This window comes from Phaethon aethereus (genome assembly GCF_964289735.1).
Source record: "Phaethon aethereus genome assembly, chromosome: 2".
NCBI lineage: Eukaryota > Metazoa > Chordata > Aves > Phaethontiformes > Phaethontidae > Phaethon > Phaethon aethereus.
This window is the reverse complement of record NC_138582.1, coordinates 22,013,180-22,033,792: the sequence shown is the minus strand read 5'-3', so window position 1 is coordinate 22,033,792 and position 20,613 is coordinate 22,013,180. Positions and strand designations below refer to the sequence as shown.

Sequence of the window (20,613 nt, the reverse complement as noted above, 5' to 3'; positions counted from 1 at the left end):
CTGGTATTTCGTATTAAGCCTGTTTTGGAAGAAATCATCAAATACAGAATCCTTTTTAATTGTTAATCCATGTTAGTGTGTACAGCAAAAGTCCTGACTCTTTGCTCATTCACAATCTTTTTTTTATTTCAATTGTGACCAGAAGTAGCCCAGTCTTGCTGTTACCATTACAGGAATTGCTTTTGGCTGTTAACAGTCTCTCTTATTAGATGAACTAAAGAGTAGACTGGCAGTGGTTTATGATGCTTGTTTACTTTGGATGTTGTATATAGCTTGGAAGGTGGAAACACTTTTGATTGTTGCGAGTTTTCAGTCCTTTTTACTTGTAGCTTCTACTGCAAAAGGCAGAACTATGATATCTGGTTTGTAACACATCTGGAGGACATGCAGGGGTTTGGTGTGGGTTTTGGGTGGGTGGGTGCTGGCTGTTTCTTTAAATGAGGTACTTTTTAAATAGAGAAGACTGGGTTAGATGCTTATGGTAGCTTCTGTGACTTTTACATTTTAGAAAATATTAAACGTGCAAATCTTTTTACTTTTAAGGCCTTTTACTTAGTTGCTTGTTTAGTAAGAGAGCCACTGACTTGTCACAGGGTCTTGTTTCCACTGCAGCCAATGTAAAATGTTCTAATGGCTTAAGTGGGAGCAAGGTTTTTTTTTTTCATCGAGAAGGGCTGCTTTGCTTCCATGGTTGTTATAGCTGAGGTAAACTAGTACCTAATCTTCAACCTGTGAGCTGAATGTTAGCGTGAGGAAAGGTCCAAGATAACTAGCAAAAATAGCAACTGTTTTCTCAGGGTTACAGTGCACACAACTAAATGCTCCAGCTTCTGTTCATTATAAAAGGTGGCTTTTGCTTCACGCACAGCCTTGAGCTTCTTCTGGAGCGTGGACCCTGTATTGAATGAGCAACCACATCTCATAGATGATATTTATTTCCTACTTTGGTTTTGCCATTCCATAACTTCCCCATTTGCCCTTCTATTTAGCGTGTTTATTTCCTTTACAAATACAACCTATCAATCCAGCTCCTTCTATATAATCCTCTTTCCTGCTCAGGTACCTTTGCCATTTTCTCTGCATTTGCCCAGGGGCAAGAAATGAGCCCTCCAGTAGCAGGTGCAAGACAGGAGAAAATCCATTGATAAGATGCAGCGTACTCTGCTTTCTCTGTAAGAAAGAGGTGCCATTAAAGCATATCTTTTGTCTCATTTAATCACCTCCTTTTTTCATACACTCCAGTCTCACAAAATAACTCTGAAAAGACAATCCACAGGCATGATTGTGTTTGTAAGGCTACAAAAAGGTCACCTTACAGCTGTGCTTTTAGGGAAGCAGGGGTTGTAGGAATGTGTGTATCCAAAGCCCTGCTTCAGAGTAGTTGGTTTCAGCAGTCCATTTTCTCTCTCTTGCAAACCTGGTGCATCCACAAAAGCTGGGGGAAGCAGTGGGGGTCACCCGAGAATGTCTCCTGGGAAGCTCTTTGGAGAGTGTCCATTCACTGGTCGTGTAAAAAGTAGAAGGGCAGATGAATTTGCTGTGACAGTCAGTCCTAGCTCCTTTGCAGTGGTGATGGGAGTGCAACGTGGGCGATGTCAGCAAGGGTTTATCGTTCTTTTTCAAGCTGTTTATCATTTCCTTTCTGATGGATTAGTAAATTCTGAAATAATGCACAAGTGAGATCAAATTCAAATGTAAAAAAAGGTGTAGCACTCCATTCAAAACAGAGGAATTTGGAAAGAAAAAAAAAAAGGGAAGAAATCACTGAAGTTGTGACAGAGCTCCTTCGAGTTCCTTGTTTGAGTTTATGCTGAATTAAGGAAATATAACGGGTTTAGCATTTGTGGCTTTAATTTCAACCTCTGAGCAGCAGACTTAACTTCTTGTAATGTGGGAGGATATTACAGTTTTCATTCCGTAAGTATTGCCATTTGTGCCAAACATTTAATAGTTTTACGCTGTGGACTGTTGTCCACCAGGAACTGATATCACCTAAGACTTTTTAGAGCTATCTAATAGAAAGATATGCATTGACTCTGATTAGCCCAGGATTTGAACGAGGGTCCCAGAAGAGATATATAAGCCTCTTAAATGCATAGAACTTCTAAGGATATGGGTTTAACTGTCTCCCCCTGTGGTAAATAAGCTGTGACAGCTCTATCGGGGGGAAAATGGCAAATAAAATTACCACATTATTTTCCTGTGAATATTTTCTGAGCACTATTCTATTTTGCTTCTGTTACCTAAGAGAACTCTGCTGAGTGGTAGCCCCGAATATTTAATTGGAGGAAACAAGTGGGAATCCTCAAGCTAACAGAAAGCAGGCAGGCAACACTAGAAAAATAAGAGGTCACACTTCGGTGTTTGTTATACTCCCTGCTTTTCAGAAGCCACGTGCTCCGTTTGGGGTTCAGCTGATGAAGCCTTTTGCAGTATTAATTCGAGAGCTACTGGAATACAGATCGTGGTGTTAGCAGTAGTCATGCTGCAGCAAGGGAAAGATCTACCCCTTACACTGACAGAGTTCACTCCCCCAGGACTGGCAAGTTCCTTTAATATTTTTCTTTTTCTTTTTATCAGCTATATAATGCTGGCAAGGAGTGGAAAGTTCCTTTAATATTTTTCCTTTTATCAGCTATTTAATGCCTGACAGTTTTAACTATAAAATCATCTATTCAGATAAAAATGCTGCAGCTGTCAGCATATGACTAAGCTGAAGTGAGGCCCAAAGCTCAGGTTGACTCAGGTGCAGGAATAAGAGCTGTATTCTGAAGGAGTGTTTTTCTTCCCTGCTTCTGGTCAGACATTTTATATCTCAAAATACAGTGATTTGAAAGCTGCCTTGTTCAATTTGGCTAGTGCCCTTAAGCTGAGTATTCTTCTGTTGTTTTGTTCTGAAAAATATCATTGTTGCAATTCCTTTATTTTGCAGTTTTTTCAGTGAGTTAAAAATTAAGCAGGCTCTGAACAAAAAGGTAATAGTAAAAGTGGCAACTGAACTAGTTTGTCCACTACATTGGTTTAATTTCATAGAGTATAATGGATTTTACTTTTTTTTGTGCAGTCAGTACACTGCAGGCTTATACTATGCAGTAGTTTAGTCAAAGTTAAAGGTCAAGTGTCTTCTGGCAATCTCCTTTGATCAGTAAACAAGGAAAATGATAGAAGATGCTAGGAAATAATCTCATTAATCTTAATGTAGCACTAAAACTATTTTTTGTGAGAGTTTGAGAAGTCTGAATTTGCAGGGTTGATTTTTGAGACACTTCACAGAGAGATGGTTGGAACCCTGGCATTAAAATACACGAATGGCAAAAATTCTGTGCAAAGCATATATTTTGTGTACGCATGTGAAAAATGCAAAGAATTATTTAGCAACTGTAAAGACTGTTCACAAAATGCTTTTGATTTATTGCTGTATATACCACAGATCCATATCACTTATTCTTACATTATTTTATTCAAAAACTTGTATGAACCATGAGTTGGCATGTTGTAGAATACTGAAAAGGCATTAATCAACCTAAATAAACAAGTACATAGATCTATCTAACAACTATGAAGTAGTTAATAATTTTTTAGCAATTTTATTATAGAAAAAAGGTCTAAAAGAGTAGTGCTTAATTATCTGGACTCCTCTGTGCTGGGCTCTCTTTTGATTGTATTAATGAAGCAGCTGGCCCATTGTTTCTTTTTAATTCCTCTATTGTTTTAAGAATATGTCACAGCTCTTTATTCTTTTATCAGGTGCTGTGCAGGAGGATCCACACAATACCTCATATTCCTACTGTATTTGCCAATGCACAAAGAAACCTCCAAAGCATTTTTCAAAGAAGGGGCACACATAATTTATAAGTTCTGTTCCTTGTACCACTCTACTGTCAAAATTTTCAACAGTATTGGATTTGAATTAATTATAATTTTTTATTAAACAATGTGTCTACATATAGATATATGTACTTTGTTCATGTCAAAAATTAGAGATCTGCCCAGTAACTTGTGCTGCACTGAAATGGCATTCATTATGCTGAGTCGTCACAACCCCATGGGTGAGAAGCAGTAGGAACCCAAATATGAAGATCCCATCCTATTGTGATGTGCAAATTCTCCTTAAATTCTTAACCTGTGCAACAAAGGAGGGAAGATAATAAATTAACTCCAACCACCATTATCATTACTAAGAAGCATCGTTTTTTATGAATTGGAATACTTCATTGGGAGAGGAAGGTTTAGTTCAGTTGACGGTGCCTGGAAGTTGCTAAGAGTAACAGTCTGTTGTTTAAATAAATTCTGATAGTCTTTTGACCCTTCTTGCAAAAAGATGTGTGTACAGGAAATGGGCTATTATGTTGTTGCAGCAACACAATCAAATCCAGTAAGCACAAATTTTACTACACGAACGTAGTACTTCTGATTTAACTGGCACTGAAAATGGGTTTTAATGGAAATTGCCATTGATTTCCTAAACTTCTATGAAAGGTGTATGCCATTTCTGGGTCAAAAAACTAGACTCAAATGGCTCAGCCAAGAAAACTGACTAATACTTCAAACAGGAAAACTGGGATTGCCTTTGAATATATGTTTCTATTGTCGTTATGGTGCTTCATCTGTGAAAAAATAGATGCACTTCTTTCCATGAAACAGCTGTACTCAATGGAGATGTTGCTTTTAGCTACTTGCTTTCTTAAGTCACTTTTCTTGAAAACCACACTATGAATCAAGAGGCTTTATGATTCCATCCATTTTGAAGCTCTTTTCTCACAGTGGAATTAATAGGGAAGTCTGTCTTTAAATATTTTTTTTTTCAGACTGTAACCCACAGAACCCAAATGATTATTCCACTGCAAAAAATAAGTGGAAAAAAAGGAAGCCCACCACCAGAAAGCTCACTGTGCTGGGGTCTGTGTCTTCCCTGGAAGTGTTGCAGGGTTCTGAGAATCAAAACGGGTAAAGGGCCATCGTGTTAGTTAAATCTTCAGAGCAAATTGCTGATTCCAAATAGGATAATAGAGGTCACTTTGTTTAAAAAAATTAGATCCTTCCAAATGTAGCAGGAAAAAATGAAGGGCTGTTTTTTAAAAAAAATCATTTTTCTTGTATTTTAGATATCTGTCCTACATAAAATAAAGTTTTGTATTTGCATGCATATCTATCACCACAGTACTCCTTACTCTGCATACAGAAGATAGAGTATTACTGCATCTAAATATGATTTAATTGGTTCAATTTACTATATATTTTTTACACTAAGTGTGGTTCCATATCTTGATGAGCCCAGATGTAGTTGCGCTTCTGGTTTACAGCATCCCATTGCTTGCATTTTATTATTTTTACAAAGCAAATGTCTATCAATCATAGAGATAAATTAGAAAAAATTGTGCAAACATGACACATCACTAAGATTTTTCCAGCATGCTATGTAATTATTAACCTGATTTTTGCCATTGAAAGAAGCCATGAATTACAGATAGCATGGATGAAGTTAAATGCTTTTATATTAGATACATTTTGCTTATACAGTATTCTATAGGTATGGTCATACAATATAATTGAAGCTTTGTCAGCTCTGTAGCCTAGCAACAGATAATACTGTTAGGTTCCTGAATTGCTCCTGGTTGACAAGTAGGGAGTATTTTTGTGTTTATCATGTTTGCTAATGATGGGATCCTTTCCAAAAGGCTTGTCTTAATCTTAATTAGAGTTTATCAGCAGAGGTCTGCATGACATTGTGCAGACACTGATTTCATAAATAATAAAAAGTGCAAGTGAAAAATTTCGCAGCAGCAGAAGATATTTAAGACCACTGATTCTTGTAAGAGCAGCATGAATTTCCAAAATGTAATCAAGTTTGAACTGTGACTCTATTCTTTATTATCGAAACTTGCAGTACACTCCACTGCAGTTTTGACAGCAATTATGAGCATGATTTATAAGCTTCCTGTTAGGAACCAGATCTGTTTGCACAAGAATCTTGATCGTAAACATTACAAAGAACAGTAAGTCCACAGTTTTTCAGGGACATCAGGACCTTACTTTTTCCTTTGCATAGAAAGTTGGTTTGGCTTTGTATTTAAGGGTGTTGGTTTTTTTTCGAGCAAAACATTTTTCAAGAAATGTTTTGCAGTGGGTGATGCAGACAAAGAAGAGAATCCTGAAATAACCTTTCCATTTGGTGGAAGCTCTGAACGTATCAGATAGCTGCTTCAGTGCCCGATGTCATTTGATAAAGAACTCATGCCAATGCAGTCGGAATATAATTTTTTGCTCTAGTTTGCACAACATGGTATTCTTTAACTTTCCCAACTTTCTATGATTAAATGAGCATTTCTAATTCCTTGCAATGTGAACTAGAGTTCAAATAAATACATAGTGTTTACGGACATTTTTATTCTCTTCTGCTGCTTGACATATATGTATTACATACCACCTACATTTCTTTGGTTTAACCATAGATATAAAACAATATATTGCAGGCTCAAGAAGCTCATTTTCAATTTCACAGAGTCAGAACTAGACTTGTAGAGGAAACAGCTTTCCAATGTCACAATGCCTTCTGATATTTCAAAAACATCCCTTCTGCACTGGAACAAGAGTAAGACTTTTCTTACCCACCATGTAAAAACAGTAAGACTCTTTTCAGGATAAGTGGATGACCAGTCTAATCATTACAGGTGAGAAGATGGCCAGAGTCGCCAGTGCACCATTGTCTTGCCTTATAACCCAACAGTATGACCGTGACTTCATTTCTTGTCAGTCACTCATCCCTGTTAGACCTTGTACAGAAGTTTGTCCTTTCTCTTCTTCTGATGACTGTGTCTGTCTTAAGACTGAGAAACTTGGCCTGGTAAAGCTTTGTTAGAACATTTTCACCTCTATAAGCTTTTTCTGACAAAAGGAACAGTTGGTTAAAAAAATTCTAGCCAGTTTAGTCAGAACTTCATGTCATACAGATGAAAGGCTTTTACGTTTCCTTCATGTCTTGCAAATATTTCAAGGAAACATCTTCCTATCTGCTTCTCCACTGACACCAGTACTTGGCAAGGACTTTTTAGAGACATCCTTATTATTGTTTTAAAAATTTGTTGTTAACACTGCCCTTTGCTTTATGAAAATATGTTGTGCTCCTGAGAAATTATTGTGTATATGTCAGTCATGTCTTAGCTTGTAGAAATGTTTGTGGGAAGCAAGAACTTCTTTCCTGTTTTGTAACCACTACCTGTAAGGAAGCCCTGATCCCTGACAAGTGTGTCTAGACACCATAATAATTCATATGGTAGTCATGATTGGGACTTCCTATTAAATTTGGAAGCCTCTGCCAGGTTCTCTTCCCTCCGTTTTCCTGTCTGTGCAGTAGAAGGCTCAAGAAGACTTCTCTTCCACTGTTTTCCCACTGTGCATGAAGGCCAGCATATTTGCATTCATTGCATTAAGGGGAATAAAGTCATTTCCATGTTTCAAAGCAGCAGCTATTGCCTTACCCTGTGCAACCAAGCACAGAAGGGGACAAGAGGGGACTGTATTGGGTCCTGTCGCTGTGGGTGGATATTGCTGCAGAGGTGGTATACTGCATTTCCAGTAGCTGGAAGCATGCATCATTGGGGAGTTCATCTGGGTTTTAACACGATATGTACTGATGAAAACATGGACCTATCTGTCATGATCACTTAAATGTCTCATTTTCTATAGAGTGGGATTAAAGAAAACAAAATAACAATGTCATTCTTTGATCTGAATCCTAAAGGTTTGCATTCCAACGCAGGAGTGGATTACACTTCTGTACTTCCGATTTCCTTTAATGAGCCAAGCCAGAGATTATTGTGCTTCCAAAACTGTCGCACATCCCACTCGGCTGTGCCTGCCGGAGGCGTGACAGCCTCCAGGAGCTGGGTGGAGCAGGCAGCGAGGCCACTGCTCACTTCGGCTGTCCTTAATCTGCTGCTGGACATGAGTCAACACCCTAAGGAGCTCTAACACCAGGAGACTGAGTCAGCCTTTTAGCTGATCCAGACTGATTGCAGCTGGAGACCCAGTAATCAACTACACTTTCTTCCCCGCCAAGGGTACAGCGTGTCAAGATGTTTGCTGGGATAGAGAAAGTCTCAATTTGGTCCTTCTGCAGTAACTCATTTTTATTTTATTAAGAAATCCAGTGAATAATACAGTCTAGGAAGAGCTCTTATTCGATATTAAAACATACTAAACCATGTTGGCTGATTATTACACCTGTATATAAATAAAATAGAAGTGCGTGTTAATAATGGAAGCCCTGCGCCTCCCAGAAAATGAACTGTGTGGTGGCTGCAGTGAGAGTACCCAGCTTCAGGTTCTCAAATTGCAGCATGTGTATCGTGTGTTTTTATCTATGAGACTAATTAAGTACACTGTAGGAATTTAGCCTGGTTCTCTCTTGAACAGGTTTTATACCAGTTTAACTCTGAAGGCTTCTGTATGTTTACTCCCGACTTGTATCAGGCAGTAAGTCAGACTGTGCTCTTCAAATGTTTGAATTCCTGCTTGGGCATTAGGATTCTGTGTTTCGTAGACATTTACGGCACTATCTTCACATTTCATCTTCTTATTCTCTAGAGGAAATTACTCAGATTTGCACCATTTAATGCTGTAATTTTAGAGGGTAGTAAACCTTAGTATGCTGTGGTCCCATCACAGTAAATTGTAAACTTTGGAGCCACTTTCAGCTGCTGTATTACCGAAGGGTGAATACAAAGACACTTTTCTGCTTTGAAACTTTTACACCACTTCGAGGTCTGGAAGCTTAGCTTTAGTTTTCCACTGGAACACATTGTTACTGATGCTGTTTTGTTTGCTCATCTTTGAAAGCTAATAGACTGGTTTAATTAATTGTCCAAGATTTCTCTAAAACAATGTCCTAATTCTTCCATTTAGCTGTGGCATATCATACACTGTTGTTATCTCCTCTACCAGATTTTTGCAACAAGTTGTTTTAAAACTATAATCTCTTTGAGGGGAAAAAAATGAAGTGCAGTTGAAAAGGCAGTTATGCCGAAAGATAAACACGGCAATATTACTTATCAAAACGAGTACAGTTTTTGCTTGCCTAATGAATACAACGTATAGCTTTTTCTATATATACAAAACCAGAGAAAAAAAAGCTTTATAACGTATAAAGTATGCAACATTATTTCAAGCATAACTGTATTGGATATGTATCTAGGCCTGAGAGTGTAGATAACACAATATAAGTGCTTTGCCTGTCTAAACATGTTAAATAAATGAGCATTCACTATCGCATTCAAATACATTAGTAGATGTACCCGCATAGTTAATTTTCTTTTTAATGCACTGCACGTGACATTTGCAGCACAGAGCTATAGTGTATCTTACTGTTTGATGAAAGTTCTTCCACCTCCCCCCCCCCTTTTAAACAAACCTTTATTTGAATAAGCCTTTATGAAACAGATCTTTGGCATATCTTCTTTTCAGGAAGTTCAGTCAGTGTAAGCAGAGATAAAGCAGTCATGAAGAATATTACATAAGGGAAGATTTTTTAGAGAAAAAAGGTGGCAAACATTAGGGAGGGGAAGAACGCCCTTAAAGGAAATCTGATTTTGTTCTTGCAGCTGTTTGGTTTTATCGTGCTGTGATTTGGTATTCAAAATAAAACAAACTTGGAGTCACGAAAAAATACACAGGAAGTTTGGTGAAAAGTGGCATATAAAATATCTTCACCTGTATCTTGATTTTCATAATGCTGGCCTTTTAGGAGATAGAATGAAAAATTAAAATTAATGTTCATCCTGAAAATAATTAGGAAAAGTATCCCCAAATTGTTATACATTGAAAATTCCTATGTTGATAGAAGGAAGATGGTAAAAGTGAAAATGATTTGCCTCTTTATCTTGAAAAAAAAATCAAAATTTAAAAAAGAGTGTGAAGATACAGCACTGAAGTTTTAAGTTCTGGAATCTGATATCAGCAATTGAATCTTTCTGCTTTTATGTTTCCTGTAGGAGGGCAGCTGTGGTGTACCACGACCAAGGCCATCTCAGAGGGTGAAGAGCTGATTGCCTTTGTTGTAGATTTTGACTCAAGGCTACAAGCCGCTAGTCAGATGACTCTCACAGAAGGGATGTATCCTGCACGCCTGCTGGACTCAATACAATTGCTCCCTCAACAAGCTGCAATGGCATCTATTTTGCCTACGGCTATTGTGAACAGTAAGTGATGAATACTATTCTCTGGCATTTTTTTAAAACAGTAGTACTCTAAGGCACACGTGAAGAGCGATAGTGAATTCAAGACCACAGAAGCCACATGACTTAAAACCCACAGCTCAAAGCCTGCTTTTGTTCCCCCATCCTCTCAGATGAACTTGCAGACATAAAAGCAGGAAGAAGAGCGGTTTGGTGGCAGGGATCTGCAACAGCCTCACCCAGAGTATCTGACCTGCCCTCGTGTGGAGGTTCTATGATCCGCTCCCAGCAGCAATAGGATCAGAAACTCTTAAAAAAGTAGATAAGATAGGCCTGTTAGCTCACAAAATCCAGCCTCTGCTGCTAAAGTAAGTTTGTTGCTTACAGCTGCAGCTTCTGGTAATAATTCGTGATCTCAGTGGAAAGAAAGAACACATCTTCTCACTGGCTGTTTCAAAGTGCATTGGAGATCATGCCTTATAGCAGCCCTGATTTATTGCAGTGTCTCTGCTCAATGTGGCTACCCAAGAATGTCTTTACATCCTCTGGACATCAAGAGACCCTATCATGGACAAAATACAGCATATAATTAAGTGCTGTCCTTAGAGAGGAGGGACATGAGTACGTGATAAGTCAGTTCCTGAACTGAGACAATTCAGCTTGAATTAAATTTTATCTCTTTAACTTTTTCTTACTACTGCTTTTTATCTTCATACAGCCCTAGGTCCTCATCCTCCTCTCTAGCTACTTTGCAAATGTTAGCTGTTACCATGATCCTCACCAGTCATCACTTTTAGACCTATTGCACACCCTTAGCTCTCAGCAAAGCCTGTCCATTTAGACCCCATGTTGGAGCACTTCCCCATGCTTCCTATGGCTTGTAAGTATTGTAATTAGATGCAGTGAACTACTGAACACAGTATTTCAGGTGTGAATGCACATGCAAGCACATGACCTGCCACTCAGACTCGCACCAAATAACACTGTGTTTTGAACAGTCACACAATCTTCAAGCTCTTCAGACAGGACTAGTTAAAATATCTGTGGTAACACATTCCATACCATGTTTTCCTTTCTCTTTTCTTTTTTTGGTTTTGTTTTTTTTTTTTTTGTAATTGCTTATTTTATGGGTAAACAATCTTGATAACTACACATTTATTGTTAGCCTGTTTTGAAAGATAAACCTTAAAATGCCCGAGTCATCCAAGTCCTCCCTTCCAGAGAGTTGGGTGCAACCTCAAGCCCTTTAGCTAAAGTGCATTCATTTTTACCCCAGCAGTGGGGCTGCTGTGAGCTGACATACCTGTTCACAGAACCAGCAATTAGCAGTCTACAGGACCTTTCCAAAAGGTGTCAGAAGCCCCTGAAATGGGCCATGAAGTTACCACAGTTAGGGTAGACCAGTGTTTATAGCCAACAGCTGCAAGGGAGCTTGGAGGGCAGGAGTTACCTAGCCTAAAGGGCAAAGACTCATTCACAGCTTGTTTCAGCTGAAGATGTGTTTTTGTGCAAATCTACATGAGGCCAAGTCTGGGCTGTGGCACAGGAATCAGTTTTCTACAGCCTCAAATTTCTGGAAACACCTTTGCTGCCAGTGCTGTCTTTTGCAGAGCCCTGGAAAGCCACACTGATCGTTGCTACTTCTGCTGCTAAGAGGAATCTGAGTTTATGTCTAAGTTTACGGTGCATCAGCTCTTGCTATATAGGCTTAGCAGCAACTTGCAGTAACCTCTGTACTCTTAACTCCAGGAAGCTGCTAAAGTAGCAAGTCCCACTGTCCAGAACTTTCCACCCCAGTTCTGACTCTGCCTCTGACCAGAGAAATATTCTGATCCATTGAAATATTTGGAAATTATCCATTGAAACAAATTGAAATACTTTGCTTTTAAAGAATTAAAACATTAACTTCAGCTAGCCTTTATCTATTTTGCATCACAGTAGAGGAGTAATAGTTTCAGATCCCATCTCTGTAAATTGTTCTCCCTAAAATTCCATCTCCTCACTGTGCAAAACTCCTCCAAAGCATTTCCTCTACATGGCACGTAATGGGAGTCACATATTCACCACGCATAACTGGAGCTACAGATTGTCCAGGCCATCTAGCCCATAGGAAATAAAGATGGCTGGAAGTCAAATTCATTAAGATAATCAGAAAGTTCAATTCTGGGATGGAATGCAGTCAAATGAATTAAAATAGGACATATTGCCCATACCAGAATTTCCTATTACTGCTTTTGGACTTTCTCTTCTGTGGAAACCTCAACGGTTCAACTTTTTTAAACCATTTGAAGCCGAAAACAAATGCTGAAATATCAGCTTTCACATGAGATGAACATTTCAAGTGATGCAAGCTGTAGCAGTAATGTTTTAATAGTGGTATATACTGGAATACTAACTGCTCCATTAAATGTCTTAAATTCATGCACAGTTATTCAGTGGCAAAGCGAAAAATAGAAACTGGTAGTGGTGAAAATATTTCATGCAAATTCATGAGCAGAAAAAGAGACAAGCATTAGCAATGTAGTCAGAGAAGCAAACTAAGCAATGTAATTTTTGGCTGCATTTGTAGATATTTAACAAATAAAAGACTCATCCATTTCACTGGGTTGGAGTCTTCAACTTTGTTCACCCAAAGGAATTGGAACAGAGCAGTTGTCCTATATACCTCAATATTTGAAATGAAACATAAATTGTCATGAATTTTAATGAATTACATCATCAGCTACACATACCATATTTTCAGAGCAGCCAGCCATTCTTCAAGATTAAGTTAATTACAATCACTAGCAGCTTTTTGCATTCTGAAGTTGGTGGGAGTTTTGATGTTGACCAAGATGTGTTTTGATGTTGACCAAGATGTATTTTGATGATGACTGCATGTGCCTATTCTCTGATCCTCAGGTCAGCTGGCACAGTTTGGCTGCACTCATAATTTTATCCTCTCTTAGTCTTAAAAACAGGTGAAAAGTGTCCAAAACAGTTGCAGGGAATGATCCTAGGCCTGTGGTAACTCCTGAACTGTATACAGGAACGGGGAAGCTGTTCATTGACTTAAGCCAAAGGGGTTCAAGGGACCATTCTCATGATTTAACAATATAAACAAGAAGTTCCAGTGCTCTAGACTGGACCCTGTCGCTGTTTAATTTACTACTGTAGATTTATTAAAGGGCTGGGATTTCTTCCTTGTTCTTACAGCTTTCAGAAAAAACAAACAGGTCTTTTGTCCTTCTGAGACAGATATACAACATGTACTGTGTAGGTATCCTTCTGACAGGATATTAACAGCCAAATATCTATCTGCTTTGTGTAAGTACACAGTATCCATTATTACTCTTCATATGAGTAAAGTATGTAGCCTTCAGTACATGATCAAAATATCTACTCCCTCTGCTGCTGGGAAGCACTCCGTGCAACCTCTGCATTGTCTTGCCCTGAGAGAGGATGCTGATACTTTGGGATACAAGACAATGAAAAATTGCATTATTCTTAGCAAATACCCCTTTTGCATAGTGAAAAGCAGAACAGTAACAATTCACTAAAAAAAGAGGGCAAAAGAACATTAGAAATTTTAACTTCTAATATTAATAACAACAGGAACCCAGGAAATAAACATGCTGCTTAGTATAATATTACATTCAACACTGTAGGATCTTAAGGAAGCGTAATCTAGTCTGGTCTCCTGGATATCAGAGCAACAGGATTTTGCAGTAATAACTGCATAAGTGTTCAGAAAATATATATTCTTCAGAATGATCTGCAATTAGCACTCAAAAATTCCAAGGGCGGATGCTGGAATGATTTGTGCACACAGGAAAAAAAGCATAATTGAAAGATGTCACTTACTGAGTAGTGATGTGTTGGAAATACAGCTTAGTTCTTGAATTACTACTGCATAGTCACAACAATTAATTTCATTTTTTTAAATAATTACATGCCAAGAACCTCTGACTGTCTCCCACATTCAGTCTCTCACCTGCAATTGACATTTTAATAAAACCATGGCTCTGTTTTCAATGTTTTATTTAATAAGCATGCATTTAGTGGGGAATTGAGGGAAATTAATCAAGGTGTGTTAATTGTTTGGCACTGAGTGTACTGTGACTAACCTGCACCTGGTTATATTTGCTTGTAGAGGACATATTCCCTTGCAAATCCTGTGGCATTTGGTATCGAAGTGAGCGGAACCTGCAGGCCCATCTCATGTACTACTGCAGCGGGAGGCAACGAGAGGGTCCTCAGCTGTCAGAGGAGAACGAAGATAGTGCTCAGCAGATATCCAGTGTCTGCCCCTTTCCGCAGTGCACCAAAAGTTTTTCTAACGCGAGAGCTCTGGAAATGCACCTCAATTCTCACAGTGGTAAGTACCATGTATTTTACTATTTCATCTTCTAGATTTAGCTATTTGAAGAATTATTCACTGTAGACATTCAGTGGATCAACGCCTTTCCAAATATATGCAAGCATTGGGTATAGATACTAACAAAATGTCAACAGTTTCTGACCTGTGTTCTATACCAAGCACCTTTCCCAGTTAACCAGTCATTTCTCTTACCTACTAATTCGCATTGGAATGCTGACTCTCTCTTAATGTGTGTATACACGCATACAGGCAGCGTTTCTTTACTGGTGAAGGTATGCTCAGGAATCCAGACACAGTTAGACTGCTGCTGCTTGGTCTCTGAGAGATTCAATTACTTCAGGATTCCATCCACCAAACATGAGTCTGCTAGACTACAATCTCTGCCTGCCCTGTTTTAATGCTCAGCGGAGAAATAACACAACACCGGAGAGCAAGTCCTTCTGAAATACGATCTTGGGGTCCTAGAGTAGGCTTCTTAGGCAAGAAGCTTTAAGGACCAGGGTCCAGACCTCTGTGTGCTTTTCCCAGGACACTTGCTTCATAAAAACTTCTTGATTCATAACAGTGTTCTTTTCCTTCCTTGTAAATATGAAATGAAGATAGTATTTTCTTTGTCCATGTTGTTAAAGTTATAATACTAGATATACAGAAAGTGTGATTAAAAAATTCCTGAGCTTAAAAATCTGGAACTCAGCAGCAATCTTATCTCCCTCCCTGAAGGTCCTTTAAGTGTGCTGTTTGAATTTGTTTTGAATTAAGTCTGGAAACAAAAGTTAGGAGTTTGCAGAACATTCTGCATTGGAGTTTTCATTATCAGAGAAAACCTACAAATACAAAAGAATGCAGTGTCAGGTATGGGTGTATTGGCTGTCAAGTGTAGGGAGCTGTGTCTGGGAAGAGGCAAGGGCCCTACAGGAGTTCCTGATCCTCCTGGTAAATGGATGGAGTCTAAAGGGCACTAATGTATGCTTTATTCACAGAAGAAAGCCTTATTTGTCTGCAGCGTAAAAACTCCTGGGGGAGTGGGAGTCTACTTTGTGGACTTTGTGAAATGAAAAATGTTCCTGTGGTAATTGGGCAGCAATTACAAATCTAGAGGGCATCATGTTGCCTTGGAGGAGTTTAGTACCTCCCAGAACACGACTAGAAGAGTTGTGGGTGAGAAACTCGCTTATGTAGACAACACAGACAAAACCTAGCCATTCATTTAGAGGTCAGATCTTTGCAGTTCTTAACTTTGAAGATCAGGCTATTGCGATTCTCTGTCTCTTGGCTAGCAAATATTTTACTGTTCAGTGAACCAGTGGAATGGTAGGAACAACTTCAACAAGAGCAAGTGAATGCAGCCCAGCATGTCTTACAGCCTACTAACTAAAATCATGGCCTCTTGGAAGATAACAAATTAATTTCTCCCCAAGCACAGGAAAATTCTGCAATCTTAGGCATTGTGTAAAAGGGTTGCTTCACCTTTTTGCATTTAGTGACATCCCATTCGCTTAGGTGTTGAGGCGGTTTTCAGCCATGAGTGACCGTGTCTTCTTGCAATCTAGAGATAAGTATCTGTGTTCCTTGAAAGGCATAGGCCTGAGAGCCTGCTGAATTTCCAGTAAGAATCTTTAGGTATTTTTTAGATCGGAGGCTGAAAGTCAGGCCTTGCCCTTCTTTCTAGTCATAAACCAGTCAGTTCAACCATTCTTGCTCTCTTTCAGATCCTGTCAATCTTTATTTTTCTACACAGATTATCACAAGTTATAACAACTTCTGCAGTAGGAATGAAACATTCCTTTTCCAAATGCCCTGTAAGCTAGTGCTGTTCTTGCTTCAACTTCTGTTACCCTTCCCGCTGGGGGCTGTAGCACACCCACACCACTGGAGCATGGAGCCCCGCCTGAAATGTGAAGACCATAGAGACTGTCCACTGTGACTGTATCACATGATGTGGAAGCCTATGAAACACCTTCTCATGGCAGTGGAGGAGCTAAAGCTTGGTATGCCCCCCTGCTGAAAAACTGCCTGATGTGGAACGAGTGCTGAGTAAAGTGCCGAGTATCTCCTCGGCGCCCTTCTGGCCTGAGGCTGAGTGTGGTTCAAATTCAAACGTCACTCCCAGCTGTGGGAGTCACTGATGCTAGGGGAGAAGTGTGACCTCCAGGTCTGGCAAAATGACTTCCCACAGATTTAGCCACAATATTCTTACAGTTTTATATTGTCCAACTACCACAAACCTGGTTTACCAGACCAAAGCATGGTATGTGTGTGTGTAAACAGAACAAATATATGGTTTCGATTCTGAATATCATCCCTACCAATGTTTTTTCAGTTTTTATTGTCTAATGGGTAATCAGAATCTGTGTTGTGGCAGTAGAAAAATTTGGTCTTATCTCTTTTTAAAGCATTTTCAGTTTCAAAATACCATGAAACACATTTTTGTTTCAGCAGTGATTGCAAGGTGGCTTTGAATGTACTGTTTTTGATAGGGAAAGCTGTAGTGATTTCACGAGGAAAAGGTGTTGTATCACAGCAGTAGTTGCCTACAGCCATTATATGTGGAAGATAAAATGCTGGTGAAGCCATGTCTTACTCCTCCTCCTCCTTCCTTCATAATGAACACAACTCATCAGTCCTTACTGATGAGGATAGTTCTGTATGCTGTTCCCACACTACTGCCAACTCATGCAAGCAAGGAGCTGAGCATCAATAATGCTCAAAGCGCTACTTCTGCTCTGTCCGTGGCTTTCAGGCACTCTGAGTACCTCGAGGCTGTACCTCGAGCCACATCATAACCTTGAACCTCTTGACCTTGATGTGCTTTCTGTGCATTCAAAATTTCCAGTGATGGTGTATGGGGAACATTATGTCTTTATTTAAGACTGTAATTTCTAAGACCTTTTCAGTTAGAATAAGTCCAGTCTATTTTTATCTTTTCCCTTGTTCTTTCTTTCCCTTCATCTCTGCTGAATGCATGCAGATACTAAGGCTCTCCAAAGCAGAGCAGAAGTCTGGAAATATCCTCTAGGAAAGAAATTCTGAACCAATTGAGGTATTTCAGGGTGACTAATACTATCCCATCAGAAGAAAATTAGTTGTTCTCACTATGTTTGTACCTTCTATGCAACTGATTTTCCAGTATACTTCATGAAGGGCAAAATGGTCGCTTTATTTTGTATTTTACCTGTCTTTTCTATAGGAGTGAAAATGGAAGAATTTCTCCCTCCCGGTGCTAGTCTGAAATGCACAGTTTGTACTTATACTGCAGACTCAGTGATTAACTTTCATCAGCACCTGTTCTCGCATCTTACTCAAGCTGCCTTTAGATGCAATCACTGCCATTTTGGCTTCCAAACTCAGAGGGAGCTACTGCAGCACCAAGAGTTACATGTCTCTGGCAACAAGATTCAGAGAGAAAGTGACATTGAACACTCTCCAAGTGGAAATGAAGAAGGTTTACAGCCAGCAACGGACCCATTGAGCAGAAATGATGTTCCCCAAAGCCAAAAGACCATGCAGACTAAAGATGCAAGTTCTGATACAGAGCTTGATAAATGTGAAAAAAAGGCTCCACTTTTCCTTCCAAACCAGAGGCCAGAAACTCAACCTGCAACAAATAAGCAGAGTTTTTCATACACTAAAATAAAATCTGAACCATCCAGTCCAAGACTTGCGTCATCGCCAGTTCAGCCTAATATTGGTCCTTCTTTCCCAATGGGACCTTTTCTTTCCCAGTTTGCTTTTCCCCAGGACATCACTGTGGTTCCTCAGGCTTCAGAGATATTAGCCAAAATGTCTGAACTGGTCCATCGAAGACTGAGGCACGGAAGTAGCAATTATCCTCCTGTAATTTACAGTCCTTTGATGCCCAAAGGGGCTACATGTTTTGAGTGTAACATAACATTCAATAATTTGGACAACTACTTGGTACACAAAAAGCATTACTGCAGCAGCCGATGGCAGCAGATGGCAAAGTCACCAGATTTTTCCAGTGTTCCAGAAAAAATGCCAGAAGCTGTAAGTCCCGGTAATGGTCAAAGCTCTATAAGCATCCTGAATGCAGCTCCTCACACCTCAGATCCAGAGAATCAACTTCTGCAGACATCTTGCATAAACTCTTCCAATGTTTTAGATTTGATTGGACCAAACAATAAAAGTCATGAAAAAGACTTTACAGCACAATCTAAGAAGTTGTCAGCTGCAAGCAACGGTGATGAGAAGATAAACGGAAAACCTTCTGATGTGAAGAATCCCAATGCTCCTTTAGTAGAAGGGGAGAGTGATCCTAACAAGACCACGTGTGAAGCTTGTAATATTACTTTCAGCAGACATGAAACGTACATGGTCCACAAGCAGTATTACTGTGCCACTCGCCATGATCCCCCACTGAAGAGGTCCGCTTCCAACAAAGTGCCTGCCATGCAGAGAACAATGCGTACCCGGAAGCGAAGGAAGATGTATGAGATGTGCCTACCAGAGCAAGAGCAAAGGCCACCACTAGTTCAACAGCGATTTCTAGAAGTGGCTAATCTTGGCAATCCTTGTACATCTACTCAAGAGTCAACAGAGGGCCTTGGAGAATGTTACCATCCACGATGTGATATCTTTCCAGGAATAGTTTCAAAGCATCTGGAAACATCACTGTCTATTAACAAGTGTGTTCCTGTTTCAAAGTGTGATACTCCCCACTCCACTGTGTCTTGCTTGGAGATGGATGTGCCAATAGATCTGAGTAAAAAATGCTTACCCCCATCAGAGAGGACATCGACTTCTCCCAAAAGGCTGCTGGACTACCATGAGTGCACCGTATGCAAGATCAGTTTTAACAAGGTAGAGAACTACCTGGCTCACAAGCAGAATTTTTGCCCTGTCACTGCCCATCAGCGTAACGACCTGGGACAACTCGACAGTAAGGTGTTCCAAAACCCAGAAAGTGAAAGAAACAGCCCAGATGTCAGTTATGAAAGAAGCATAATCAAATGTGAGAAAAATGGAAACTCGAAACAGTCCTCTCCTAATGGAAACCTATTTTCCACACACCTAGCAACACTTCAAGGACTAAAAGTCTTTAGTGAAGCAGCCCAGCTTATTGCTACAAAAGAAGAAAACAAACATTTGTTTCTTCCACAATGCCTTTACCCTGGAGCAATAAAGAAAGCTAAAGGAGCAGATCAGCTTTCTCCATATTATGGAATAAAGCCAAGTGATTACATTTCTGGTTCTCTCGTCATTCATAATACTGATTTAGATCAAAGCACAAATACAGAAAGTGAATCTCCTAAAGGCCAGGCACCTTCAAATGGATGTGCTGTGCAGAAGAAAGAGTCTCTTCCGCTATTGCCAAAAAACCGAGGCATGGTAATAGTTAATGGGGGACTAAAACAGGAGGAAAGACCTGCCGTAAACCCGCAACAAGAGAACATTTCCCAGAATCCTACACATGAAGATGGGCACAAGTCTCCTTCTTGGATCTCTGAGAATCCCTTAACTGCAAATGAAAATGTCTCTCCAGCAATTCCTACAGCAGAGGAACAGTTGTCTAGTATAGCTAAAGGCGTGAATGGTTCTACCCAGGCCCCAACCAGTGGAAAGTATTGCCGACTGTGTGACATCCAGTTCAACAACCTTTCAAACTTTATAACTCATAAGAAGTTTTATTGCTCGTCACATGCAGCAGAACATGTCAAATGAAACAATTGGTCCCCTTTGGTACCTGTGTTTAGCATATTGTTCCATACAGTCTAAAGCAAGCTGTTTGAATTACATCTGGACAATCAGGAGATCTCACTGTCGCTGAGTTGAAGACTTAAAGGTGTAATTTCATTACAGTCCATTAGTAAAGTGTATTATTGGTGCCATTTTCAAAAATATTAATTTATTTTACCAGCAGTATTCATAGCTGTAGTTATGTTATTTTTTATTTAAAAACTTTATATTAAAGTCATTTGTAATGTTATTGTATAGTTATTGTGTAGCACATATGGTTTGCACTGTATAGTAGATTTTAAAGAAAATAGTCACAAACAATACAGAAAAGCATTTTAGAAATAGCTTCAAAAGCACTTGTGTATCCTGATTTTTTTTTCCTTATAT

At 39.3% G+C, this 20,613-nt stretch overlaps 1 protein-coding gene across 2 annotated transcripts in view; it reads left to right on the top strand.

The window, feature by feature from the left end:
* ZFPM2 (zinc finger protein, FOG family member 2) overlaps positions 1 to 20,211 on the top strand; it is a gene marked incomplete at both ends in the record, with an annotated part of 319,351 nt that extends 299,140 nt beyond the window's left edge. For both annotated transcript variants that reach the window (XM_082015644.1, XM_082015643.1), the window contains 3 exons: positions 9,990 to 10,196; positions 14,305 to 14,529; positions 17,720 to 20,211. In XM_082015644.1, the coding sequence (XP_081871770.1) occupies positions 9,990 to 10,196; positions 14,305 to 14,529; positions 17,720 to 20,211 (2,924 nt within the window). The remainder of the gene's footprint in view (positions 1 to 9,989; positions 10,197 to 14,304; positions 14,530 to 17,719) is intronic.
* Between the last annotated feature and the right edge of the window lie 402 nt (positions 20,212 to 20,613).